Below are 27,728 nucleotides of genomic sequence, written 5' to 3'. Positions count from 1 at the left end.
GAATATTTATTACTTTATATATATTTGAATGTAGTTCTTTTATATGTAGAAACATATTTAATATATGTTATGTAATTTAAACATGCTATATGTTTAACATATGTTTATATATGTTTCTTCATATGTATTTATATATTTCTTTAGCTAAAGAGTGTATTTCTCTAAAAAGAAATATATAAAGGAAATATATATATATAAAGAATATATATTTTCTCTCTCTTTCTTTATATATATATATAAATGTATGGAATATAGAGAGAAAATATATTTCTTTATATAGAAAAATGTATGGGATATATATAGAATATATAGAAAATGTATTTCTTTATATATATAATGTATTTGTAGTTATATAGACAAAAAGAAAGATAGAAATAAAAGAACTATATACACATATACATATATATATATATAAAATCCTGGCAGGAGCTGAGCAGGACTGGAGGGATAATGGGATGTTCCAGGGTGTCTATTCCCAGGATTTCCCACCGTTCCTTTGGATGGATTTGGGGCCCGAAGGGCTTTTCCGGAGGGGAATGTGCTGACACTGGAAAGGAGAAGGGGCTGCGAGGGGGAATTATTGTTATTTTTCATGGGACGTTTTCTAAGTAATTTATAATTCTGTAAATTAAACAAAGTCTGTATTGTCAGAGGATTTATGATCCCGCGTCGCCCGCGCTCGGAATCGTGTAAAAAAGGACAAAACCAGAGAAATAAAAGTGTCGTTCTCTAAAGGTGAAGACTTCCCGGTGGGACATGGATGCTGTCCCAAAATTCCAGGGGGTTGGGGCGGGGGGGGGAGTTCCTCTTTCCATCAGCCCAGGGGGTGTATAAAGGGCAGTTTTTGGGTTTTCCTGATCCTCTGACCTCGCAGGGAGGGAAGAGCTGGAATGAGGGACTGGGCCCGGGAGTAATCCCATTCCCATGGGATTATTTAATGCTGATTATTCACATTCAGATTATTTATGGCCAGAGGATTTCTATTTCTCTTGTTTGATATTCACATTATTTATTTCTATACAGATTATTTCTACACCTATTAATTTAATCAGATTGTTTATATTTAATTCATATTCAGATAATTTATTTCCAGTTAATCCGTATTCAGATTATTTCATTTTATTTCTATTGACATTATTTAATTCAGATTATTTCCAATCAGATTATTTAGATTTATCTCATTTATATTCCAGTAGTTTATTTTCAGTTTATTCCTTCTCAGATTATTTCAGATTAGTTTCATTTTATTTCTATTCAGTTTATTTCTGTTAATTCTGCTTAATTATTATTGATTATTAATTATTTGTATTTAATTCTGGGTTTATCCAGTCAGGTTATTTATATTTATTTATATTCAGATAGTTTATTTTCAATTTCTTGCTATTCAAATTATTTCAGATTATTTAATTTCATTTATTTTCACGTTACTTCTATAATCTAATTTATATTCTGATTCTTCAATTCCCATCATTTAAATCAGATTATTTATATCAATTTTATATATATTTATCTTATTCCTATTCAGATAATTTATTTGCAACATGTTTATATTCAGGTTATTGATTTTTATTGATTTCTGTTCAGATTATTTCCATTCAGCTGGTGCTCCCCCCACTGTCCCCCTGTCCAGGGGGACCCTAAATCAGTGTCATGGGAGTGTGGCTGCAAAGATCCTCTTTATTCCAAGTAGAAAATGAGGGGGACATAAGCGGGAGCCCCCCGGGACACGGCGAGGAGTGAAGTGGTGGCAGGAGGGCCCTGCAGCCCAGGATGGCGTCACCCCCCGACCAGTGTCACCCCCAGGCTGGGGTCACCTCTGGGATGGGGTCACCCCAGGACTGGGATCACCCCCAGGGTGTCCATCACCCCTGGGCTGGCATCACCCTGGGCTGGGTGACCCCTGGACAGTGTCACCTCTGGACTGGGGTCATGCTGGTTTGGTGTCACCCCCAGCCAGTGTCATGTATGTCCATCTTGTATGTCCATCTTGTATGTCCATCATCCCCAGCCCTTGTCACCCCCAGACCAGTCACGCCCAGGGTGTCCATCACCCCTGTGGCCAGTGTCACCTCTAGGCTGCCATCATCCCTGGCCAGTGGCACCGGTCTTGTGTCACCTCCAGGTTGGCACCACCCTTGGTCCTGTGTCACCCTCAGGCTGGTATCACCCCTGGCCAGTGTCACCCCTGGCTGTTGTCACCCTCAGGTTGGCTTCATCCCTGGGTGAGTGTCCCCCAGGCCAGTGACCCCCTCAGGTGGCAGTGGGTTCCCATGGTGCCGGGGGTGCCTTGCCTGGGTTCCTCCAGCATTTGGGACAGTGGCACCATCGAGCCCCCACCCCTGTGAGGTGCTCCCAGTGCGTTGGGCACTCAGGGACATTTCCCTGCCACCAGTGAAGCTGGTCCCAGCTGCTGGGGGCATCCCACAGTCCTGGCCACCTCCCTGGAGATGGGACCACGGGCCCCTTCACACCCCAGGGTGAGGAGATCCAGGGTGAGGGTGAGAGGGTGCCAGTGCAAGGGGGCAAACAAGCCAGGTGACAGCGGGGTGGGAATGTCAGTTCTTGAACATGTCACACAGCAACTTCTCCATGGGGGTGTTGCCAATGGTCCGGCGGAAGAAGAGCAGCTCCACGCGCTCCGAGGAGATAAAGCGCAGCGCCGGGAGGAGCAGCAGCAGCTTCCCGAACCTGGGGACAGAGTGGTGGCCAGGGGTGAGTGTCCCTCCCCTGGTGTCACCTGTGGGGACCTGGGGACAGCGGTACCTGACGGGTTGCCCGGGATAGTGGGAACGGTTGTGCTGGCCCAGCATCACCTGCGACTGGTCCTGCAGGTTCTCCACCTGCTCGGGGTCCTTCAGGCCACGGGTCTCTGCAGGGACAGAGGGGTGATGGGGTGGGGTGGGTACAGGGGGACGGCCAGCAGCAGGTGCTGGTGGGTGCCCTCACCTGGTTTGAAGAGCACCACAGCCTTCATGCAGGCAAACTCAGTGGGGTCGACGGCCAGCGCCTTGAAGCGGCCGAGGGTCTCCTGCAGCGCCCGGACATCCAGGGCAGCCGGCAGCAGCTTCCCAGGGGCCGGCTCGGGGACAGCCAGCAGCGGGCAGCTCTCCAGGGGCATGGACCACTGGATGGCGCAGAGCAGGAACAGCTCGCTCCATGCTTCCTCCAGCAGGATCACCTGGCGAGAGCAGGGAGAGCCCCAAAACCACCTTAACCCCCAAGGCCTCCAGCACCTCCAGCCACCACAGCTGGTTGAGCTGAAGAGCATCTTCTCTGGGGGTGCCCCAAGAATGTTGTGGAGATGCTCCAGCCATCCACAGCCCACTGGCTGCCTACATATTTTGGGGTCCCTGTTGCCCCATGGGGGATCCCCAGTTCCCCATGGGGATCCCCCAACCCCACCTGGTCGCGGAAGGGCAGGTTGGAGAAGACGGGCAGGTTCTTGGCCCACTTCACAGCCATGAAGAGGAGCCGTGCAGAGGTCTCGTAGATGTTCTCAGGGCTGGCTGCCGGGTATGGTGCCACCTGGTACTCGCCGGTCGCCCGCTCCGGCTCACTGCCCGTCACATCCACCGTCTCATCGGCTACAGGGATGGAAGGGGACACTGGTAGTCACCACACAGGGGAGACAACACCCCCACCCGTCCCCCCTACTGGCAGCCACCCACCATCCTCAGGCTCCAGCTTGGCGCAGGTCTCGGCCGTCATGAGGCTGGCCATGAAGCGATGGTTGGTGGGTGGTGTGGGCGCCCGTGGACCCGGGGTGACAGTGACAGTGGCACCAGGACCACGAGGAGCGGGACAGGGTGATGGGGGCACCTCACGTGTGGTGGCCACGTGCTCTGGGGGCAGCTCAGCATCCAGCTCGATGCTGTCCAGCCGGACCTGGGCCGTGCTACGGGGCTGGCGCTCGTTCTGCACGGCTGCGGGGAAAAGGTGACATCAGCACTGGCCACTCGCTGCCACCCCCTGCCATCCATCACCATGTGTGTGTGTGTCTGTCCCCCATCTCACCGTCCTTGTTCATGCCAGCCTGCAGGCACTTCTTGAGCCGGCAGGCCTGGCACTGGTTGCGATGTGCCTTGTCCACCGGGCACAGCCCCGTCCCCGCCTGGCACCTATGGGGAGAGGTGGCACCTGGCTGCAGCCCCTGCAGTGGCCCCTGTCCCCACAGAGGGTTCTGCCTCCATGGGTGCCATGTCCTAGGGGTGCTTTGTCCCTGTTGGGTGTCTTGTCCCACCCACCATGGGTTTACTCCAAGAGTGCCCCACCATGGTGGGTACCCTGTCCCCAGCAGATGTCCTGTCCCCAGTGGGTGCCCTGTGCCAGTGCATACCCTGCCTTGATGGGTGTCCTGGACCCATGAGGATGCCCCAGACACTCCCCCACCTGGTGTCTCCCCCACTGTTTGCCTGTCCCCTGGTTCCTGCCCTGCTTGGGTTCAAGTACCTCTGGGTCCCTGCCCCATGCATTGCCCATGTCCTGGGGCCCCTGCCCTGCTGGGTGTTCATACTGTGGGACCTTACCCCACTGGGTTCCTGTCTTCAAAGTCCCTGTCCCACTGAGTGTCCATTTCCCTGTGTCCCTTCCCTGCTGGGTGCCCCATTCCCTGATTCCCTATCCTAGTGGGTTCATGTCTACCTGATCCCCATCCCACTGGTTGCCCACTCCCTGGGGCCCTTGCTCTGCTGGGTGCCCCTACACTGCTGGTTGCCTGTCCCCACCATTCCTGCCCCACTGTCCATCCTCCGCATCCCTGCCCCTCTGAGTGCCCAGCCTTGGGGTCCCTTCCCTGCTGGGCATCCTTTCCTCCATGGTGTCCATCCCCAGGGTCTCTGCCCCACTGGGTTCATGTCCCCCTGGTTCCTGCTCCCCTGGCTGCCCATGCCCCCATTCCCTGCCCCCATTCCCACCTGTAGATGAGCTTCCTGCGGACGCTGCGCTTGAAGAAGCCGCTGCAGCCGTTGCAGGCGTAGATGCCGTAGTGCTTCCCACTGCTGGTGTCCCCGCACACCTTGCACAGCAGCACCGGGCTCAGCGCCTTGCCCGGGGCCGGGCTCAGCCCTGCAGGAGCAGAGCCGGCATGCTCGGAGTGACTCCAGACCTCCCGATGTCCCTTGTCCCTCCCACCAGTCCCTGCTGCCTCCCAGCATCCTGGCAATGGGGTGGCTCCCATCACCACCCGTCCAGCCCAGACACATGGACGGGGACTCTGCACGGGGGTCCGCATCTTTCCACACCCCAGCACCCAGGGTGATGTGAGATGTGCTCTCATGTGACTTTAAAAAAAAAACAAAAGGGATGAAAGGGTGTCCCTAAGGATGGGGACTCCAAGCATGCCAGTGAGGGGACTCTAAGCATCCCAGAGAAGGGTTGCAATCAGGGATGGGAAGTGTCCTGCAGAAGGGACACCTCTGGGGACATGGGGCAGCCCAGAGAAGGGTCACAGCAGGAGACAGTTGAGACCCTGGAGAAGGGCTGGTGTTCAAGGGGACCCAGGAAAGGGTTGTGGCTGGGGACTGCAGGCATCCTGGATAAGGGGCATAACTGGGGAGCCCAGGGATCCTGGAGAAGGAACATGATGAGGGCCATGGACATCATGGAGAGGGTTGGCAACTGCAGGCATCTCAGCCTAGAGAAGGACCACAATGGGGACCCTCACCATCTTGGAGAAGTGTGACAGCTGAGGACCCAAGGCATTCCAAAGGACCCTGATGGGGACCTTGGGCACCCAGGAGGAGCATCATGATGAGAACCCCAGCCACTCTGGAGAAGGATGACGATGGAGAACCCAAACATCCCAGAGAAGAACCATGGTGGGGACACTGAGTGTCTTGGAGATGGACCATGATAGGGACCCCCAGGTATCTTGGAGATGGACCCCAACTGGGACCAAAGGCATCCAGGTGGCTGTGCTGGGCACCCCAGGCATCTCGGAGCTGGACCACAATGGGGACCCCAATTATCCCAGAGGAGAACCATGAAGAGGACTCCCAGAATGACCACAACAGGGGTCCAGCCATCTCAAAGCCCCCCCGGTGCCCGCAGTCCCACTGTGTCGCCCCCAGTCCAGCAGAACGTTCTACCTCTTACCCGTGGGGCTCTCGTCCAGCCCGGCGCTCACCACTGACCCCGCCGGGGACGCAGCCATCCCCGACCCGGCGTTCCCGACCTCTCCCTGTCCTGTCCCTCTGGATCCAGCGCGGTGAGTCTGGCGAGGCGGTGGGTGCTCGGGCAGCTCTGCGGGCAGCGGGGCTCTTGCCTTGCTCTCTTCAAGGCGGCTTAGGCAGGCGCTGTGTAAGCAGCCGCCTCTTTGTCACCCTCTTAATCTTTAGTGTCTGCGCGGGGCGGGGGGGATCAATCAGCCACGCGATGAAGAATTAAAAAGGTACTGAGCCCCAGCCCTGTAACCCTAAACCCCGCGACACCCAAGCCACCCCCCCCGCGCGCCGCCGCGGGCCACCGTGGGGGTGTCACCCTGTCACCGCGTGTCCACCCCCCCAGCACCGCGAGGCTGAGATTGCGGCAGAGGTGGGAGATGGGGATTGGGGTGGGGACCCCCCATCTGTGTGTCCCCCCCCTTGGGACCCACCGGTTCCTGTAAGCACATAAGCCCTTCACTAAGGCGGTTAGAGGGGAATAACGAAAAGTGGTAATTAAGGGGGGTAATTTCCCTGCCCCCAAGTAATTAATTACCGGCCCTGATGGCAAGGGGAGGGGGGTGCTCGGTGGGGGTCCCCCTGTGCCTCAGCTTCCCCTCCCGGGGGGCGGGAGGGGGCCCCGGGGGTGTTAAGGCTGCTGACACCGCAGAGAGTGGGGCCAGGTGGCCCCCGGTGTTACGCAACCACCGCTAAACCCTCGCGGTGACAGGGCAGCACAATTTGGGATTTGAAGGCTTTAGCCGCTAAACCCCCCCTACCCAGCTCAGGGGGGTGGCGGGTGGCCACTGTCACCCGGCCCGGGCTGTCCCCAGCGATGGGCCAGGCTGAGGACGGGTGTTCCGGCCCCCTGTGTCCCTCCCTTGGGGGGGGTCTCAGAGGTGTGGCTGCCGTGGAGGTGTCCCAGGAGACAGGCGCTGGCAACAGGTCCCTGCCGAGGGCTGGTGGTGGTGACATCAGTGGATCCGGGGGCTGGGGGTCACCCCTCAGGCATCCCTGACTGCTGTGCAGCTCCATCCCTGCTGCCTGCAGCATTCCTGCATCCCCCTGCCTGCACCCTGGCTCTGTCATCCTGCTTCCAACCTCCTTCCTTTCCCCCTGCCTGCAGCATTCCTGCATCCCCCTGCCTGCAGCGTTCCTGCATCCCCCTGCCTGCAGCATTCCTCACTGCACCGCAACTCCATCAACCTTGCCTGCACCATTGTTCCATGTTCCCATGTGCAGCATCATTCCATCACCCTTCCTGCCTGCACATAGCTCCACTGTCCTTCCTATCCACACATGGCTCCATCCCTGCCTGCACCAAAACTCCATCTCTTCCTGCATCATGACTTGACCTCTGCCTTCACCACAGCTCCATTCCTGCCTTCACCACAGCTCCATCCTTGCAACCACCACAGCTCCATCATCCTGTCTTCACCAGGGTTCCATCCTTGCCTTACGCTGGCTCCATCCCTGCCTTCACCACAGCTCAATCCCTGCCTTCACCACAGCTCAATCCCTGTCTTCATCACAGCTCCATCATCCTGCCTGCACCGTGGCTCCATCCCTGCTTTCATCATGGTTCCATCCTTGCCTGCACCACAGCTCCATCCTTGCTGCCTCCATGGCTCTGTCCCTGCCTTCACTATGACCCCATCCCTGCCTACACCACAGCCTCCAGCCTCCCTGCACCCCTGGGGCTCCCATCCCCCCGGGGTGCCCTGTCCCACCCCGCAGCGCCCGCCCTGACCCAGATCTCTGACCGCCGCCATCTGCGGCGCGGTCGCCCTCCTCCTGCGGCAGAATTATGACGCTGGGCTAATGCGGCGGGAGCAAGCTGTCACCTACCCTGCCTGGCCCTTGGGGGCCTCCAGACCCCTGGCCCGTGTGTGAAACATCTCCCAGTGCCCGATCCGGGGATACCAGGAGGACCCGCACCCCGGGGTGCCAGTCCACCCATGGGTGACACAGGGACCTGGTGACAGGGGACGCCGGCGGTGACCAGCGTGGTGATACATGCTGAGTCGGCTAATTTGCCCGTCCCCTCCTCGCCGTCGGGTAAAAGCCAGCTCCGGAGCAGGGATTTGGGAGGGGGATTAGCAGGGCCAACCATCTGCTGCCAGCCAATCATCAGCACCCCCAGGAAAGCCAATAATTACAAAAATATGGTTTCTTCCCCTGTTTCTCCGTTACACCCAGCTGGGCGCTCTCCCAGAGGTGGGATCCCCACAGAGCAGCACCCTGTCCTCCTCCTGGGGATGAGCACCCCATAAGCACCCAACTGGGCACCTGTGGGGGCTCAGCCCAGCCTGTTTTGGGGAGCGACCCTGACGCCGCAGCCGAGGGGCTGTGGGCGGCGGGTGGGGGTGAAGGAGCAAACGTTAAAGCCCGTGGCGGGGTCGTGACTCGGCTCGGTGACAGACGCTGGGGCAGATGCCACAGGATTACCCAGCCTAAAACCTTGGGATCTGCCCCCCTTCTACCCAGCAGGCAGAGAGCATTTAATTACTAATTTACTAATTACCCAAAGATGATGGCGATGGGCTTGAGACCTGTGGTTGGGAGCAGCCCCAAGGCTCCAGCCACCCTAATCCTACTGGCCATGGGAAACTCACAGATGCACCCTGGCCAGGGGACAGCTCGCTTGGGAACATTGGGTGACCCAGGGAGGCACTGCTGTCCTGGCAGTCCCACTCCTGCTGGTGATGGCACAGGCTGGTGGGGAACCAGAAGGAGATGATGGGCATCAAGGGGAGATAGTGACGACAAGGAGGGGATGATGATCAGGACAAACTGATGGGCATAAGGAGGAGATGACAGGGACAAGGAGGTGACAACAAAGATCAGGAGGGGGTGGTGGGGATGAGGAGGAGATGGTGGAGACCAGGGCGGAATGATTTGGAACCAGGAGGAGATGATGGGAGTGAGGATGGCATGATTTGAAACCAGAAGAGGATGAAGGAGACCAAGAGGAGATGGTGGGGACCAGGAGAGGACAACACGGATCAGGAGGGCACCATGGGAATAAGGAGGAGGTGATAGGGACTGGGAGAGGATGGTTATAAACAGGAGGGGACAGTGAGAACCTGGATGTTTTAATGGTGACCTAGAGACAATAACAAATAGTGGAGAGCAGGAGGTGACAGCACTGACCAGGAGGGGATGATGGAGACCAGAACAGGACAATAGAGACCATGTGAGAATGATGGGGACCAGGAGGGTGTGATGGGGATCAGGAGGGGGCAGTGGAACACAATAGGAGTGGATAGGGATCATGAGGAGATAGTGAGGACTGGCATGGGATGATGGGGACTGGGACGGGATGATGTGGACCAGAGTGGGACAGTAGTGACAAACAGGGGCCAAGAGAACTCAGAGAAATGGTGAGGACCAGATGATGATGGAGACCAGGAGGGAACACTGGGGACCAGAAGGGTGTGATGAGAACTGGAGGGTACATCAGAGTGGGACAACAGGGACAAGGAGAGGATGGTGGTGTTCAGGAAGGGACAAGAGCAACCAGCAGATGACACAAAGGTCCAGGAGGATGGCTGTGGGACTGGAGGTGGCTGGGAAGGGTTAACATGGCTGCCTGCCCTGAGCCAGGTCCAGGCCAGGCTCGGGTTTCAGCTGTAATTAGCTCTTGTTTATTGGAGGCTCCGTGATAAATGATTCTTTGGAGGTTGCCCGATGACAGAGGGTGACAGTCACCCACCCGAGCCCTGCCAAAGCCTTCAGTGACCCCCCGGCACAAGGATTAAAGTTTAATGTGACTCCAGAGCTGACCCCGGTCATGCACCGCCCCTGGGGACACAGAGACGGGGAGAGGCTGGTGACCATCCAGGGCCAGAGAGTTTTGGCACCAAGAGGTGATTTGTCACCAGCCTGCTGGCCACTGGCTGTCAGTGTGTTGTGGCCACAGGGCTGTTTTGTGACTCCTTTGGGGTCACTCAAGAGGTTTGTGGATGAAATGTCACACCAGGTTGGGTTTGTCCCCCGGTACTGGCCCCACATGATGGGCACGGTGCCACGGTGCAGCCGGTCCGGGCACATTCCTGGGCACCAGCAGAGCCAAGAGCCACCATAGTGTTCACTGGGGCGGGCTGAGGTCCTGTCCCACAGCCACCTTTGGAGCAGCAGCAGCTTCAGGACCACAGCGAAGTGAGGGGGCCTCGGAGGTGTCCCCACGGTGAGGAAGCAGGGCATAGCACAAGTGCCAGGACTGGCACAGTGCCCGAGGCTGTGGGTTTCAGCAGGGTGATGTGTCACCACAGCTGTTTGGGGACAGAGAGGTCCCTGAGGTGGGGCTGGGCACAGCCCTTGTCCCCAGCCCTCAGGACATCATCTTTTCTCCTTGCAGATGAACCTCCTCGCCCAGGTAAAGGGGGAGCTGGTACGGAGGACACCTGCACCCAGGTGGTCCCACCCCTCCACCGTAGCACCCAGAACCCCTGGACCCCATGGCTGAGACCTGCCTGGGGCTGAGTCTGGGGGATGGGAGGGGCCACAGGGGGCCTGGGAGGCTGCTCTCGGCTAGGGAGGGTGCTGGAAGGGGCGGGTGTCAGTAGAGTATGAGTGTCAGCAGGGTCTGGGTCCCCGTCTTGCTCTGCCCCCTCTCTCCACAGGTGAGCTCCCTCCTGCAGACCCTGCAAGCCCCAGACTGGCTGTTCCTCCAGCCCTGGCACTGGCTGGGCTCCTGGGTGAGACTGGTTTGGGGGTGCTGCCATAGGGACCCCCACCAGGGGCTCAGGCACAGGGCTGGCAGCAGCCCAGGCAGGGGCTGAGCCATGGCACTGGTGCCCTGGGTCCCCTCTCCCCTGTGCCACTGGGGCTGATACCCACTGTTTGTCCCTCCAGGTGAGCAGCTCCAGGCAGGTAAATGCTGGCATCCCTGCTGTGCCCTGCACTGCCCATTTCACCCCTGGCTGAATCCTGCACGCCCTGCCTTTCCCTTGGCATCCAATGGTGCTCAGCACCTAGAGGAGGTGGCACCTTCCTGGAGGGTTTCCTATCCATGGAAACCCGGGGATGCAGGATGAGCCAGCGGGTCGGTGATGCTGCTGGTGTCCCCGGGGCACCAGTGGCCCTGAAACACGGCTGGGTCCCCAGGTGGTGGGCGGGGCAGTGACTACAGCAGGGTTCTTCCTCTGCGAGGGGCTGCTGGGACAGCACTTTGACATGGTCCCCAACGGGGTGGCCGAGCCCCAGCCCGGGGACCTCTTCCTCTTCCCGCTGGCCTCGGGGGGCCCCAGCTGGTGGAGTGCCCACGCTGGTGTTTACTGTGGTGATGGGGAGATCATCCACCTGGAAGGTGAGCCCCAGGAGGTGTCATGGTGTGGGGACACCCCCATGGAAGGGACATGGGGTATAGAGTGCCCTTTGCCCCCCAGGCAGCTCGGGGACTTCACCATCGGGGATTGTGGCCAAGCATGGCAAGAGCCACCTCCTGCGAACGCGGGGTCCGGCCAAGGTGCTCCGGAGGAAGGGAGGGATGGATGTGGCTGCCCTGCAGCAGCGGATCCGGGCGGCCATGGAGCAGGTGGTGGAGTACGACGCCATCACCTGCAACTGCATCCACTTTGCCCTTGCCTTGCTGGGGCTGGGCCAGCTCGCCGGTGCCATGGTGGGTGCCACCGCCAGAGTGGGTGCCACTACCCTGGGAGACCTTGGCTCCTGCTCCAGCCAAGCGTCACCACTGCCCACCTTCTCTCCCAGGTGTCCCCAGCGCTGCAGTGATGGAGGTGGAGGTGCTCCTGGGGAACACGCACAGGTGGAGCATCCCTCCCTGAGGACCAGGCTTTGGCATCCCTCTTGTGTGGAATTAAATGGTTGCATGGAGACCCTGTGTCAGCCTTGTTTGATGTGTTGGTTTTTCCCTTTTCCCAGAAGTTACCATCAAGTGATGTCCCACTTTGGCACATCTTGAAGGGAGTGGCCTCTCTTTGCTCCTGGTGGCCTCCTGAAAAAAACATCTCCTCTTTCATTGCTGGCATTTGATTTTGAGCACAAAAATTAATATTCTGTGGGCTGCTGGGTTGAAAAAGAGCCAAATGGCTGGACCGGGTCTGGCTGGAGGTCAGTCACTGTTGGTGTATCCCAGGGGTCAACACTGAGTCCAGTCCTGGTCAAACATCTTCATTATTGGTCCAATTGACAGGGCAGAGTGTCCCAGCAGTGAGTTTGTTGCTGATACCAAGCTGGGAGGGGTGGCTCATGTGCTGGAGAAATGGGTCAAGAGTAACTTCATGAGGTTCAGCAAGGGGAACGTGCTGCCTTCCCATGGTGAAGAACAACCCCAGGCACCAGGAAATGCTGGAGGGTGATGAGCTGGAAAGCAGCTGGGCAGAAAAGGGCCTGGGGATTCCTGGGGAACACCACGCTGACCATGAGCCAGCAACATGCTCTTGGGACACAGGGAAGGCCAAGAGCACGCTGAGCTGTGTTAGGAGGAGTGTTGCCAGCAGGTCCAGGGTGGTGATCCTAGCCCTTCTGGAGTGCTGAGCTTTCCAGAGGGACATGGACATACTGGAGAGACACCAACAAAGGGCCATGAAGGGTTTGAGAGAGCAGCTCTCATAGGAAGAGAAGCTGGGGCGGTTCAGCCTGGAGAAGGGAATGTCCAGGGGGATCTTACCAGTGGGTACCAACACCGGATGGGGCAGTAAGGAAGATGGAACCAGGCTCTTCTCAGTGTCTCCTGAGGGTCTCCAGGAAGACTCCAAAGTCCCCAGAAAGGCTGTGGGGTTTCCAGGGGCCCTGGGGTCCCCAAACACAACTGGGGTCTCCAGGAGGGCTGTGGGGTCTCTGGGAGGGCTGGAGTGGGTGTCCACCTTTCTACGTGCAGCAGATTAATTGTTGTGTATTAATTAGATGCTTTATTAAATTCTGCTCCCTGAACCGTGCCTGTTTTCCCTCACTGCCTCACTCCTGTGGGATGGGGTGGGAGCACTGCCTGACCCACACCAGCCCCTGGGGTTGGTCTGCTGCCCAGGAAAATAATAATGGGAATATCTGGCAATAGCAAAAAAAACCCTGTGAAAAATAAAAAAAAAATCATACAAAACCCCAACTGTAATAATATCTATAATAGCTCTAATTTACATTAATATATTATATGAAAAAGTATATACATGTAATAATATCTATAGGCACATTTATAATAACATGTAATATATATTAATATATAATTATAATATATAATAATATAGTTCATATAGAATAATGTATCTAGTATATAATAATACCTATCATGCTATTGATAATGTTATATGATCTATAATATCTTCAACAATATCTACAAGAATAATATAAATTAATACAATACCTAATATATATAACCATTCAGATACCATACATTATATATGCTACATACTATATAGCATATAATTTAGAATATATATATAGAATATAGAATATAAAATATTTAATAATATAATATATTGAATAATATACTATATACTATATTTTATATAATATATACTATAATATAGTTAATATAATCTGCAATATAATAAAACACAGTATAACAAATATAATATATAATATATTGTATCCATTACACCATATATGGGTTGTAGAATGTAGAATGGATTATGGCTTATGGATAATATCGTATGACAGAATATAGAATATATATAATATCGCATAATTAATGTAATCGGTAATATACAAAAATGTATAGTATGTCTGCTTCATAATGTATTATGTATGAAATATAATGTAATATGATGTGATAATATATATTATAGCATCCTAACATACAATATCATTTACTATAATGTAATTTAATGAAATATGTCTAATTATAATAGTACGTAATAATGTATATTACCATAATTATACATTTTGTATATTACTATAATTATATATTTTAATGATTCTAATCTGGGATGAGGTGTGAGCTCTATGCTAGTCACTCTATAGCCACGTCCCAACATTCCTTCTCCTGAAATCCCACCTGTATTCCCGCCGCCCGGAACCCGAACCTGTGCGGGAGGTGGGACCTGCGGGGCGGGGGACTTTTTAGGGGGTGCAAAGCCCCCCCTCCCATCCCAGTCCCGGTGGGGGTCGGTCCCGCCGGGCGCTGCCCCGGGGCGGAGGTCGGGGCTGGCCCGTCCCCTCCCGCGCTGACATCAGTGCCGGCGTCCCCCCCCGCATCCCGCATCCCGCATCCCTCCCGCCGCCATGGCCGCCAGCCCGGCCTACGGCGAGGAGAAGGGCGGCTCCTCCAGCCTGGGCGAGCCCGAGTACGGCCACGACCCCGCCAGCGGCGGCATCTTCTCCTCCGACTACAAGAGGTGGGGACAGTGCGGGGACAGGGGACAAGGCAGGAGCCTGGCGCGGCGGCCGCCACCGCAGGCCTTGTCCGCCGTGCTCGGCGGGGACGTGGTACCCGAGCCAGGGCTGGAGCGGTCCCCGGGATGGGGACGGGGACGGGAACGGGGATGAGGGATGCGGACAGGGATGGGGACAGGGGATGCGGTCACGCCGCCGTCGCTGCAGGTTGCAAAGGTCGCTGCAGATTGCAAAGGCCAGGGAGGGTTTTGTGGGAAAACCGCGGAGTTTTGGGGATGGCGTGGTTGCGGGGGAATGTGCGGGGACCCCCACTGCACCCCCTCCCGGCCACAGTGTTCTGCTGTGGCTCTCGCGGGGTGACAGCCCCTCCTAGCCGAGGTCCCCAGCCTGGGGGAGGGGAGCGCTGAGAAATGTCACCCCTGCGTGGGGCAGGCTGATGGGGGGACAGGGATGCACAGGAAGGCAGGGGGTGTCCTGGAGCTGCAGGAATGTAGGGATGTCTTTGTCCCCACCTACCCTGGTAGTGTCCCCAGTCTGGCTGTGTCCCCTATCCCAGCCCCTCTGGAAGTGTCCCCCAGTATGACAGTGTCCCTCCAGTACAGACCCTCTGGAAGTGTCCCACTCTGAACATGTCCCCCACCCTGACCCCAGTGTCCCCAGTCTAGAAGTGTCCCCCCCTCCCTGATGCCACATTGTCCCCCCCTCTGGATATTCCTCCTCCCTGATTCCCTGGCAGTGTCCCCAAGCATGACAGTGTTGCCCCACTCCTGGCCCTCTGAAAGTGTCCCCCATTCTGGATGTGTCCCCCATCTGTGACATGCTGGCAGTGTCCCCATGTTGTTGCTTCCTACCTTCCCTGAACCTCTGTGAGTGTTCCCCCCTCCGCAATGGCCTGGCAGCGTACCCCAGTGTGACAGTGTACCCCCAGCCTCCAGCAGTGTACCCCTGTCTGGCAGTGTCACACTCCCTACCCCTGGCTGTGTCCCCCAGCATGACAGTGTCCCCCACCCCTGATCTGCTGGCAGTGTCCTTCAGTCTGGCAGTGACAACACAGTCCTGGCTTGCTGGCAGTGTCCCCAAATCTGGAAATGTCCCCTGACCCCTGCCCTGCTGGCAGTCCCCCTGGCTGGCCGTGTCCCCCATCTGGCAGTGTTCCCCATCCATGACCTACTAGCAGAATCCCCATCTCAGAGTGTGTCCCTTCCCTGAACCCCTGGCAGTGTCCCTCAGTTTGGCCAAGTCCCTCCCTCTCTCACCCCTGGCAATGTCCCCTGGCCTGGCTGTGTGTCCCAGCAGTGTTCCTCTGCCCCCAAGCCTGGCAGTGTCCGCATACCCCCTCTGGCAGTGTCCCCCAGCCCTGGCCACCCTGGCTATGTCCCCCCAGTCTGTCCTGTTCCCCTCAGTGTCACCCCACGACCTAGGGAGGACATCCATAGGTGTCCCATCATGCCACCCCACCACCCAGGTGGGTGTCCCACCATGGTGTGGGGTCCCTGCCCAGGACTGAGCCACTCAGCACGCAGGGAAGGAGCTCCCTGCAATGTCCCCAAGCCCCAGCTGCAGGTCAGATGTCACTCGGGACTGACATCCCAGGGTGGCCTCATCCACCATGAAGGGTGTTGCAATCAAGGCTGCAATCCAACCCCAACCTCAGCATCAGGTTTCAGCTGGCTGTGCCAGGCACCGGAGCGGGGCCACAGCCCTGCCACCGTCCCCAGAGCCACCACTTCTGGCCGAACCCATGCTGTCCCTGCCGCCAGTGCAGAAGCTGCTGCAGCAGCTACCGGTGGGACCGGCCAGCCGGCCAAAAACACCAGAGAGTGATGATGTGGCTGAGGAGGTGACAAGCCCGGTGCTGGCCACTGAGGCTGGACAACCAGCCTGCTACAGCGCCCTGCGAGCTGATGAGCTGCGGCCACTCGCCGGCACCGAGCCTGCAGTGGCCACTGGCACCGGGCCACCACCACGGTAAGACTCCCCCAGGGAGCCCCCCCAGCCCTCTGATGAGGGTGGCTCTGGACGAGCATTGTCCCATGGGTGCCACCCCCAACTGATGCAGGTGGATGCAGCCTTGCAGGTGCCCCCAGTTTGGGGAGGACACATGTCCCTTATAGAAGAGGACAGTGGTGACAATGAGCCTTACAAAAGGCTGGTGGCATTTCACCAGTGCAGGGATGGGACTGGGGAACAGCTTTGCGTCAGGGTGCGCTGGCACATCCATGCCACCGTGTCCATGAGGGGACAAGGGACACTCAACCAAACTGGGATGGAGCTGGTCATGGGCACCTGCGATTTGGGGACATTGTAGGGTAACAACCACAGCCAGGATAGGACGGGGTCTTTGTCCCAGTGCCTGGGATGGGGACAGCACTGGGTGCCAACACCATGCCAGTCCCTCCGGCTCCTCTTTCACCTGGCTGTAACCCAACTCCTGTCCCCATAAATACTGCATGGCAAAGGGTTGGATTGCCAGCCTGATGGGCTGGGAGCAGAAAAACAAGACTAAAAATGGTTAAAAATGGGGAAAAATGGGAATTTTTTCCCCCTGATGTGGTGCAGACATGATGACCTCAAGGAGATGCTCGACAGCAACAAGGATTCACTCAAGCTGGAGGCCATGAAGAGGATTGTGGCGGTGGGTGTTGTTGTCACCATCGCGGACTGCTGCCGGTGCCAAGCTGTGCCGTGCCGGCCACCCAGTGTCACACTGCTCCTTTACCCCCTAGATGATCGCCCGGGGTAAAAATGCCTCTGACCTCTTCCCAGCTGTGGTGAAAAATGTTGCCTGCAAGAACATTGAGGTGAGGAAGGTCTTGGGTGGCCCTGGTGACATCCATGGGTATCCCCAGGGTCTGGCACCTTCCCTGCAGGAGAGTTTTGGGTATGGGTTGTGTTTTGAGGGGCTCTGAGGTGGCACCTTCACCCCACAGGTGAAGAAGCTGGTGTATGTTTACCTGGTGCGCTACGCGGAGGAACAGCAAGATCTGGCCCTGCTCTCCATCTCCACCTTCCAGCGAGGACTCAAGGTGGGATGGTTTGGGGACCCAGGGGGCAGTCTGGGGGAGCAGAGAGCCCCCACTGCAGCCCCCCACATGCTCCCATAGGACCCCAACCAGCTGATCCGCGCCAGCGCCCTGCGGGTCTTGTCCAGCATCCGCGTGCCCATCATCGTGCCCATCATGATGTTGGCCATCAAGGAGGCCGCCTCCGACATGTCCCCGTACGTGCGCAAGACGGCTGCCCACGCCATCCCCAAGCTGTACAGGTAACAGGGGCGTCAGCTCCTAAATTCTGGGGCTGCCAAGAAGGGTGTCAGTTGCTTGATGCAGGCAGGGACAGGCAGGGATGGGGAGGAGTTTGGTCCAGCTGCACCTGCCCTGCTTTTCCCTTGCAGCCTCGACTCGGACCAGAAGGACCAGCTCATCGAAGTGATTGAGAAGCTGCTGGCGGACAAGACCACGGTGAGCAGGGCACTGTGTCTCCCTTGCCCCTAAAACTGGGGACATCACTGGCCTAGTGTCCTTGCAAGAATGGACATGTCCCCACTAAACTGATGTCCTTGTGGGAATGTAGCCATCCCCACAGGGCTGGCATCCTCCTGGGGATGCCATTGTCCCCCCTGATCCAGCATCCTCACAGGGATGGTGATGTCCCCACCAGATTGGTGTCCTCGTGGAGATGCAGCCACCCCTGCAGAACTGGCATCCTGGTGGGAATGGTGCTGTCCCCAGTGGGCCAACATTCTCAGGGGGAATCCACCATCTCCACTGAGCTGGCATCCCTACAAGGAAGCCACTGTTCCCACCAAACTGGCATCCTCATGGAGATGCCACCATCCCCACCAAACCAGCATCCTCGTGGAGGTGCCACCATCCCCACCAAATAGTCTCACAATGAAAATGCCACCATCCCCACCAAACTGGCATCCTCAGGGAGATGCCACCATCCCCACCAAACCAGCATCATGATGAAGATGCCACTACCCCAGTGAGTCACCCTGGGCTTTCCCTTGGCAGCTGGTGGCCGGCAGTGTGGTGATGGCATTTGAAGAGGTGTGCCCAGAGCGCATTGACCTCATCCACAAGAACTACCGCAAGCTCTGCAACCTGCTCATCGACGTGGAGGAGTGGGGGCAGGTGGTCATCATCAACATGCTGACCCGCTACGCGCGCACACAGTTCCTCAGCCCCAACCAGAATGTGAGTTCAGGAGCCCAGGGCACCCTGGGAGCCTCGAGGTGTCCGGGGAGCCCCCAGGGAAGTGAGGTGAAGGGGGGTGCTCTTGGAGGGTGCAAGGTGTCCCACCTCCCAGCAGGAGTCCTTGCTGGAGGAGAACGCCGAGAAGGCTTTCTATGGCTCCGAGGAGGAGGATGCCAAGGACGCCAAGGCAGAGGCGGCCTCACTGGCCAAGCGCAAGCCCTATGTCATGGACCCTGACCACCGCCTGCTCCTGCGCAACACCAAGCCCCTGCTGCAGAGCCGCAACGCCGCGGTGAGACCCTCACTCCAACCCTGTCCATCCTCTGAGGCCACTAGTGGTGTCCGTCAGCCTGGGCTCATGATGTCCCCACAGGCCAAGGAGACACTGGGGTGTTTGCAGGACACCCAGGGATGGGCATCCCCAGGGTCAGGCTTCCTCTAGGTGCTGCCAGGTGGGACTCTGGGGGACAGAGCCATCCCTCGGGGTGTCCTCATGCCGACTGGTGACGCTCAGGTGTGTCCCTGCAGGTGGTGATGGCCGTGGCACAACTCTACTTCCACCTGGCACCCAAGGCAGAGGTCGGAGTCATCGCCAAGGCGCTGGTGCGGCTCCTGCGGAGTCACAGGTCTGTGGTGCCTGGCTTGTGGTGGTCTCCTACCCCTCCACCCCAGTCGGTGGGACCCATGGGGAGCTCCAAGACCCTGGGAGAGATGCCCGAAAAGCCCATCCCCAAAGGGACATAATGTTGGAGAGCTTTTTGGGCAGGCCCAGTCCAGACACGGGGTGGCAGTGTCATGGTGGCACCACTTGTGGTGGGTCCTGCCCCCTATTGACAGGGACTTGCCAGGGGGGTCCAACCCTGCCCCACTGATGGTGGCCCCCTCTCTGTCCCCACAGCGAGGTGCAGTATGTTGTGCTGCAGAACGTGGCCACCATGTCCATCAAACGGCGGGTGAGTCTTGGACTTGGTGTGGGACAAGTTGTCCCTATTGACTCTGGAGCAGAATGAGGGCTACCCAACAGGGTCACCAGAGCCTGCAGGGGGCCTCAGCAAGGGGGACAGGGATAGCACTAATCCTGCTGGCTCTGCATGCAGGGGATGTTTGAGCCCTACCTGAAGAGCTTCTACATACGCTCCACGGACCCCACACAGATCAAGATCCTCAAGGTGAGCTGCAAACACCAAGCAGAACCCATCAGGGGTGGCTTTGGGGCTTCATGGAGCCCTTTCCTTGAGTCCACTGTCCTCAAGCCCTGGGGACAGGAGGACAGCAACACCCTGTCCCCTGGCACCATGTCCCCATGCTGCCCATCTCTTCCCACAGCTGGAGGTTCTCACCAACCTGGCCAATGAGACCAACATCTCCACCATCCTGCGGGAGTTCCAGGTATGCCGTGGCCAAACTGAGGCCACCGAGGTGTCACCCTGGCATGGCTCTGGGTGCCAAAATACCACCATAGAGGAGACAGAGGAGAGCCCCATCAGGAGGAGTAGGCTGAGGCCATGCCAACCCCATGAGTGGTTCCAAAGGGCCCCAATGTGTGACCACTGAAAGGGGGGATGCCTGGCACTGGCATGTGGGTGACACGTCATGTGTGTCTCCCATGCCTCTGCAGACCTACATCCGCAGCATGGACAAGGACTTCGTGGCAGCCACCATCCAAGCCATTGGGCGCTGTGCCACCAACATTGGGAAGGTGCGGGACACCTGCCTCAACGGCCTGGTCCAGCTCCTCTCCAACCGGGATGGTGAGTGCACGTGGTGGGGGTGAAAAGGCAGCTCTATCACTCTTGGGGCAAGACCTCGCTAAGACCGGGTCTCTGCCCACAGAGCTGGTGGTGGCTGAATCTGTGGTGGTCATCAAAAAGCTGCTGCAGATGCAGCCAGCCCAGCACAGTGAGATCATCAAGCACATGGCCAAGCTCACAGACAACATCCAGGTGGGTCAGGGCATTGCATGATACGCAGGAGCTGAGGGGTGGCAGCAGTGCCACATGTCCAGGGGCATTTTGCAGGTGCCAATGGCGCGGGCCAGCATCTTATGGCTCATCGGCGAGTACTGCGAGCACGTGCCCAAGATCGCGCCCGATGTGCTGCGCAAGATGGCCAAGTCCTTCACCAATGAGGAGGACATCGTCAAGCTGCAGGTCATCAACCTGGCAGCCAAGCTCTACCTGACCAACTCCAAGCAGGTACTGGGGGTGTGGTCCCACAGTGCGCCTCAGTTTCCTCAGCTGGGAGGGAGAGGCTGGTCCTGATCATGTCCTCTGGCACAGAGCAAGCTGCTGACCCAGTACGTCCTCAACTTGGCCAAGTATGACCAGAATTACGACATCCGTGACAGGGCTCGCTTCATCCGCCAGCTCATTGTGCCCACCGAGAAGAGCGGGGCCCTCAACAAGTATGCCAAGAAGCTCTTCCTGGCCCAAAAACCCGCTCCTGTCTTGGAGTCCTCCTTCAAAGGTACCCATTCCTGGTCACAGGGCATGGGGACACAGGGCCAGCTGTCACCGCGGTGCTGCATGGCTGTCCCTGAGTTGCTGCCACCTCTCCCCTTGTCATAGATCGGGACCATTTCCAGCTGGGCTCCCTGTCCCACCTGCTGAACGCCAAAGCTGTGGGCTACCAGGAGCTGCCCGACTGGCCAGACGAGGCCCCTGACCCCTCTGTGAGGAATGTGGAGGTGCGTGGTGTACCTTGGCTGCATGGGCCCAAGGTGGGGGCAGCATCTCAAGATTTTTGGGAGAGCCCCAGAAGGTGCCCGGGTGCTGTTTACCTGTCCCATGTCCCCTATCTAGTGTTCACACACTCGCTTGGGGACAGGGGGGATGAGGGCTGCTGTGGGTCCCCCACACATGGGTGATGGCCCTGCTCCATCAACCCTGTGCCGGCAGGTTCCCGAGTGGACCAAGTGCACCATCCGGGAGAAGAGGAAGGAGAAGGTGGAGAAACCTTTCTACTCTGACTCGGAGGGAGAGTCAGGGGCCACGGAGTCGGCAGACAGCGGTGAGGACCCAGGGGTATGAGGTCACTATTGCAGGGCCATCAGGCAGGTGCCAGCACAGTGGGGCCATGGGACAAAAGTGTCATCACGGTGGGGCCTCAGACAGGAGGCACTGCAGTGGGGACATCCATTCATAGTGGGGACATGGCAGGGGATGTGTAGGGATGCAGGGGGGGATTGTGGGGATGCAGTGGGATGCAGTGGGAGGATGGGAGGATGTGGTGGATGCAGTGGGACACAGTAGGAGGATGGGACACAGTGGGTGATGGGATGGGGGGATGCAGTGGGATGATGGGATAGGGGGATGCAGTGGGATGATGGGATGCGGTAGGACGCAGTGGGATGATGCAGGGGCATGGTGGGATGCAGCAGCAGGGCTGAGCTGTGCCCCCTGCAGAGCCTGAGTCCGGCAGTGAGGAGAGTGGCAGCAGCAGCAGCTCTGGCAGCTCCAGCTCTGGCAGCGAGGAGGAGGAGGAGGAGGAGGAAGAGGAGGAGGAACACAGCGAGGAGCAGTCAGAGGACAAGGAGGAGGAGGAGGAGAAGAGGCTGAAGAGGAAGGAGAAGGAAGGCTCCCGGAAGGCAGCCCCGAGGAGTGTGGGCAGGTACCCTCTGGAAAATGGGGATGCCCCCAGCCAAACCTCCACCTCAGCCCCCCTGAGCTGGGCTCTCCCCACAGCCCCAGCGAGGAAGAGGAGGAGGAGGAAGGGGCAAAGAAGTCCAAGAAGAAGAAGGCCCTGCAGGGGAGGAAGGGCCGTGCTGAGACCTCGTCAGAGGAGGCCAGCACCTCCGAGAGCAGCTCCTCTGGCTCTGACTCAGGCTCCGAGGCAGAGACCAAGCGGAGGAAGGCGGTGAGGGTAGAGCTGGGCTGGGCTGGGCTGGAGGAAAGCATGGGGACACCCAGCCCCCCCTTCACCCCCATCTCTACCCCCCTGCAGCCCCCCAGCAGCAAGGCCGGCCCCAAGGAGATCTCCCTGCTCGACCTGGATGACTGTGAGTGGCTGCCCAGGACACACGGGATGGCCATGGTGGTGGTGCTGAGGAAACTGAGGCACCGGCACCCATCCCAGTGGGACCAGGGTCTTGTGGGCCCTTTGGGAGCTGCAGAGCTGGGACAGGGATGGGTGGGGTGAGGGGTCCTTTTCTGCAGAGGATGGCTGTGGGACATGCAGATGTGGCCATGGGATAGGCCCTGTGTGGCTGTGCCCAGGGGGTTGTGTCTTACACCCAAGGAGCTGTGTCACCAGGGCTGTCCCCATGGAGCTGTGCCACTGGGGCTGTCCTTGTGTGGCTGTCCTCATGGGGCTATGCCACCAGGGCTGTCTCCACATGGTTGTTCCCATGTGGCTGCCACCAGGGCTGTCCCCATGGGGCTATGCCACCAGGGTTGTCCCTACATGGCTGTTCTCATGTGGCTGCCACCAGGGCTGTCCCCATGGGGCTGTGAGTTCTGTTAACCCTTTTTTCCTCCATCCCCACCCTGCAGTCACTCCCCCTCCTCCCCAGCCCATCCCCTCCAGCAGCATTGTCTCCACCAGCCTGGTGACTGACCTAGAGGGTCTCACGCTCACTGACACCTCCTTGACACCCACCGTAAGTGCCCCCCACGCCTTCTACAGGGAGCTCCCAGGGCCCCTGTCACCCACAGGGGGTTCCAGGGACCCCTGTCACCCGCAGGGGCCACAGGGTGTGCTCGGCAGCCCACGCTGGTCCCTCGGTGCAGCTGCTGAGCCCGGCGTTTGGCACGGTGAAGACCTACGAGCTGCTACACCGCATGGCGGGTGAGGGGCTCGCCGTTGAGTACTGCTTCAGCCGCCGACCCTTCCCGGGGGACCCCCACATGGTGGCCGTCCAGATCCAGATCTCCAACAACACTGACGCTGAGGTGAAGAACCTGCGGGTCAGCGAGCCCAAGCCGCTCTCCGGCATGCGGATCCAGGAGTTCCCCGAGATCGGTATGGCATGGCACAGCACGGTATGGCACGGCTGTGATGCTGCAGGAGAACGGGGACAGGGGTTGGTGGGTGGAGGGGACATGGGATGCAGTGGCACCCCTGTGGTTCCAGAGAGCCTGGCGCCGGGGGACACGGCCAGCGTGGTGATGGGCATTGACTTCTGTGACTCCACCCAGGCAGCAAACTTCCAGCTGTGGTGAGCATCTGGCACCGGGTGTCCCCAGGGATAGAGGACAGCAGAGGAGGGCATTGGGTGCTCCAGGGATGGGGAAAGTGGGATGGGCACTGACGTCCCTTCAAGGGATATGGAGCAGTCAGGGACAGGGAACAGCAGGACAGACCACAGCATATCCCAGGGGATATCCCAGCAGGACCAGGCATGGGGTATCCCAGGGGATGGGGGACAGCAGTACAGGCCATGGGGTATCCCAGGGGATGGGGGACAGCAGGACAGGCACCAGGGTCCTTCCAGGGGAGGGAGGAAACTGAGATGGGCATGGGGTGGTTGGGGGACAGTAGGAAACTCACTGGGCTCCCTGCAGGGGACAAGGAGGTGGCAGCAGCTCCAGGTCCAGCCTGATGGGTTCCCCCTATTCCCAAGCCCTTTTGTGCCTTAGTTTCCCCCCAATCACCCCTGCCCAGGGCAGGGATAGGAAGTGGGACATGGAGAGGGAACACATTTTGAGCATGTGCCCCCCTCACCCGCCTGTCTCCCCAGCACCCACACACGCCACTTCTACGTCTCCATCCAACCGCCCGTGGGGGAGCTCATGGCCCCCGTCTTCATGAGCGAGAACGAGTTCAAGAAGGAGCAGGGTGAGTGGGGGACAGGGACGGGGACAGAGCGGTGTGTGGGCACCCACTGCTGACACTCACCCCCGATTTTGTCCCCTGTGCCGCCCTCGCCGTGGCCCTAGAGCACCTGGCATGGCCGGGTGAGGGTAAGTGGCTGCTCACAGGCCCCTAGACTAGCTCTGTTCCCCTAACCTCCTCCTGCACCCCCAGCCTCCGGGTTGGGGTCACCAACCTGGCGCTGGGGTGGCCCTGCTGGGTCCCCACAAGGCATGGAGGGCTCATGCCACCCCTGGCACTCCCAGCACTGTGTCCGGTGAGTGATGAGGATGCCCTGGCCCTGTGTTCCCATGCTCCTGGAGCAGCACATCCCTGCCCTGGCCCCATGGATGGGGGGCTGTGCTGAGTGGGGGGTGCTTGGTGACCTGCAGCATCCAGCCCCATCGCTACTGGTTACAGGAGCAGCCCATCCACCAGGCAGAGACATGGGGATGAGCCTGGGCAGGGTTGCGAAAGAAAGATTTTCCCAAATCCACTGAATCCTGAATAAGGAGCAAGCAGGGCAGCCAGCTTAGGATGTGCTGGGGGACCAGGATACAGTGAGCTGGCAGCTGGAGTGACTTAGTTTGGGAGATGGCAAAGCAGGGCACAGCAGGGAGTGTGGCTGGAGACGGGCAAGTGCCTCTGCTGCCTGCTCCAGGGAAGCTGACGGGCATGAGTGAGATCACGGAGAAGCTGACGCTGCCCGAGAAATGCCGGAGTGACCACGCCATTGTCCAGCAAGTGACCTCGGCTGCCAATGTGGGACGCGTGCCCTGCGGTGCCAGCAACGAGTACAGGTAGCTGGACTCCCACACCAGGATCAGGCAGGTGCTGTCACCTTTCTAGTCCCACCTGAATCAGAGTGGGGACACTCAGGGTTTCCTTTAGGACAAGAAACCTGCATGAACCCACATGTGACAGTGCTGTGGGTGGAGGCGCCTGTCTGGTCCCTGCTGGAGCATCCCAGGGGATGGGAGGGAGATAGGGGACAGCTTGCCCTGAAGCTCCGTGTTCACTATTTGGCAGGTTTGCAGCCAAGACAGTGACAAGTGGGAGTCTGGTGCTCATCACCCTGGAGCGGCGGGAGGGCGGCGCAGCCCAGCTGACCATCAACAGCGAGAAGATGGTTATCGGCACCATGCTGGTGAAGGACATCAGCCAGGCCCTGGCACAGTGACAGCCGGGCCCCGCCACACCCACGGCCCTGCCCTCCCACTCCCTCTGCTCCACACTGCTCCCCAAAACATTTCCTGCCCCGATCCCAAAAGGAGTGGCAGGCAGCAACCCCTGGGCCAGCTTTGCTGCTGGAAGGAAGGAGCGGGACAGGGCACATGGGATGCAGGGAGATGCCCTACTCGGAAGGGTGGCAGAGGTTCCAGCCCCCACGGAGCACAGCGTGCCCCCAGTCCCTCACCACCATCTCCCAGTGTAACCCTTATTTATTATGTCCATGATCTCCTAATAAAGCTCTTCTCCAACCTGCTCCATTCCTCTCTGCTCTGTGTGCACAGCGGCTGGATCAGCCCCAAACTCCCCCCATGCTGGGCTTTGCCAGCCTCCTTTGGGCAGCCACAGGGACATCAGGGGACCAGCCATCCCTTAGGCAACTGGGAACAGGCAGAATCTCCCAGGAGTGTGTGGCTGCTGGCTCCTGAGAACATGGAATCGGGGTGAACCCTATGGGGCAGGAGGCATTTGGTCCAACCAGGGATCTGAGGAGTCCTGGGAGGGTTCCAGCTATTTATTCAAGGCAGAATTGCTTATGCTTTGACCGCAGAAATACCTGCTATGTCAGGGCTGGGTCTGTTCTGCAGTGTCACTGGAGGGATTCCTGAGTCCAGCTCCAGGAGGTTTTTCATCTCCAAACTGGGATTAAAAAAAAAAAAAAAGGAAATTTGACTCTGTATTAAGATTTCTCCTCCCGGCACAGGCTGGGTGGGATTTCAGACAGTGCTGGCTCTCTCCATACAAAGCTGCAGCCCAGCTCAGAGCCAGGCCTGGTACTGGAGGCAGAGGATGAGCAAAGGACGCGCAGGAAGGTCTGAATCCTGAACTGCCTCCACTGCTGCAAAAAGGGTGAGAGGCTTTCTGCTTTTTCTGGGTAAGAGACGGGATAAAACCATCTTTATGTTTTCTGATGGGTAAGGAATCACTGGCTGGGGCAGTAGCACCAACCACTGGATGTCAAGTGCTTGTTCCACAGGGAAAAGCCCATTCCCAAAACAACATGGGCTGTAGCCGCAGCCTCAGTGCTGCCTTGCATCTTGGGAAGAGGATACAGTTGTGAGCCTCAGTGATGCCACCACTCCATTCCCCTTAGGGAGGCTGATTTAAGCTCTCAGGGGTCCCATCCCCTCACAGGGGGACAGGGAGAGTGCCACAAGCCAGCATGTGGAGAGCTGCTGACGCTGAGGGTCAGGGCTGAAGCAGGACTCACAGTGCCACCACCACCCCACTCCACTTAGCGGGGCTGATTTAACCCCTTGAAGGTCCCATCCCCTCATGGAGGGCTGATTTAAGCCCCAGGAGGTACCATTCTTGCGTGGGCTCATTGAGCACCACAGCCTGTATGTGGAGAGATGCCGATGCTGAGGCTGCCCTTGGGAACCTCATTTTAACCTCTTGGGGGTCCCATTCCCTCATGGGTTCAGTGAGTGCCACAGCTAGTGTGTGGAGAGTGGTTGGCACTGAGAAGCTAAGCCAGGCACTGCAGTTCCACAACTACCCCATCCCACTTAGGGGGGCTGTTTTAACCCTTTGGGGGTCCCACTGTCTCATGAGGAGCTCAGTGAGCACCACAGCCCATGTATAAAGAGCTGCCGACGCTGAGGGGGCTCGGAAAGGTCTAAAGCCAGGCACCACAGCGCTGCTACGACCCCATTTCCTTTAGGGACCCCACTTTAACCCCTTGGGGGTTCCATTCCCCTCACAGGGAGCACCACAGCCTGTGTGTGGAGACCTGCCAGTGCTGAGGTGTGGCTGGGAGGGCTCCAGCTGGGCACCACCCCATTCCCCTTGGAGGGCCTCATTTAATCCCTTGGGGGTCCCATGTCCTCACGGGTTTACCGAGCATCATGGCCCAAGTGCAGAGAGCTGCTGGCACTGAGGCTGCCCTTGGGGACCCCATTTTTACCCTTGGGGGTCCCATTCCCTTCGGGGGGGGGGGGCACAGTGAGCACCACGTGCTGCATGTGAGAACTGCCAGCACTGAGGTGTCCCTGGGAGAGGGGCTGCACTCAGATGCCACAGTGCCACCATCACCCCATTGCCTTTATGGGGGCTGATTTAACCCCTTGTAGGT

At 58.0% G+C, this 27,728-nt stretch overlaps 2 protein-coding genes across 4 annotated transcripts; one reads left to right on the top strand and one right to left on the bottom strand.

Annotated features, from left to right (window-relative positions):
• Positions 1–2,435: 2,435 nt before the first annotated feature.
• Positions 2,436–6,242, bottom strand: NR2E3 (nuclear receptor subfamily 2 group E member 3). Its single transcript, XM_027723510.2, has 8 exons — positions 6,094–6,242; positions 4,914–5,064; positions 4,015–4,118; positions 3,669–3,923; positions 3,403–3,584; positions 2,947–3,178; positions 2,764–2,869; positions 2,436–2,688 (listed from the first exon to the last, which is right to left on the bottom strand). Exons 1-8 carry the CDS (start codon positions 6,149–6,151, stop codon positions 2,556–2,558), a joined length of 1,221 nt encoding a protein of 406 aa, XP_027579311.1. The 5' UTR covers positions 6,152–6,242; the 3' UTR covers positions 2,436–2,555.
• Positions 6,243–14,275: 8,033 nt separating this feature from the next.
• AP3B2 (adaptor related protein complex 3 subunit beta 2) lies at positions 14,276–25,910 on the top strand. Of its 3 annotated transcripts, none has more exons than XM_027724335.2 (27): positions 14,278–14,437; positions 16,995–17,070; positions 17,162–17,236; positions 17,366–17,461; positions 17,540–17,700; positions 17,830–17,896; positions 18,452–18,634; positions 18,750–18,926; positions 19,163–19,260; positions 19,533–19,587; positions 19,732–19,803; positions 19,961–20,023; positions 20,253–20,385; positions 20,468–20,577; positions 20,653–20,829; positions 20,914–21,100; positions 21,202–21,320; positions 21,532–21,643; positions 22,039–22,243; positions 22,318–22,489; positions 22,577–22,631; positions 23,125–23,231; positions 23,362–23,593; positions 23,705–23,789; positions 24,312–24,409; positions 25,086–25,224; positions 25,454–25,910. In XM_027724335.2, exons 1-27 carry the CDS (start codon positions 14,325–14,327, stop codon positions 25,602–25,604), a joined length of 3,318 nt encoding a protein of 1,105 aa, XP_027580136.2. In that variant the 5' UTR covers positions 14,278–14,324; the 3' UTR covers positions 25,605–25,910. The 3 variants fall into 3 exon arrangements, with proteins under 3 accessions (XP_039238803.1, XP_027580136.2, XP_027580130.2); XM_027724329.2 differs by having other exon boundaries at positions 18,747–18,926; XM_039382869.1 differs by lacking the exons at positions 25,086–25,224; positions 25,454–25,910 and adding an exon at positions 24,511–25,077 and having other exon boundaries at positions 14,276–14,437; positions 18,747–18,926.
• The last annotated feature ends 1,818 nt before the right edge of the window (positions 25,911–27,728 follow it).

This window comes from Pipra filicauda, unplaced genomic scaffold (genome assembly GCF_003945595.2).
Source record: "Pipra filicauda isolate LSUMZ 115617 unplaced genomic scaffold, ASM394559v2 scaffold287_size946512_pilon, whole genome shotgun sequence".
NCBI classification, from domain to species: Eukaryota; Metazoa; Chordata; class Aves; order Passeriformes; family Pipridae; genus Pipra; species Pipra filicauda.
This window is presented reverse-complemented; position numbering and strand designations above follow the sequence as displayed.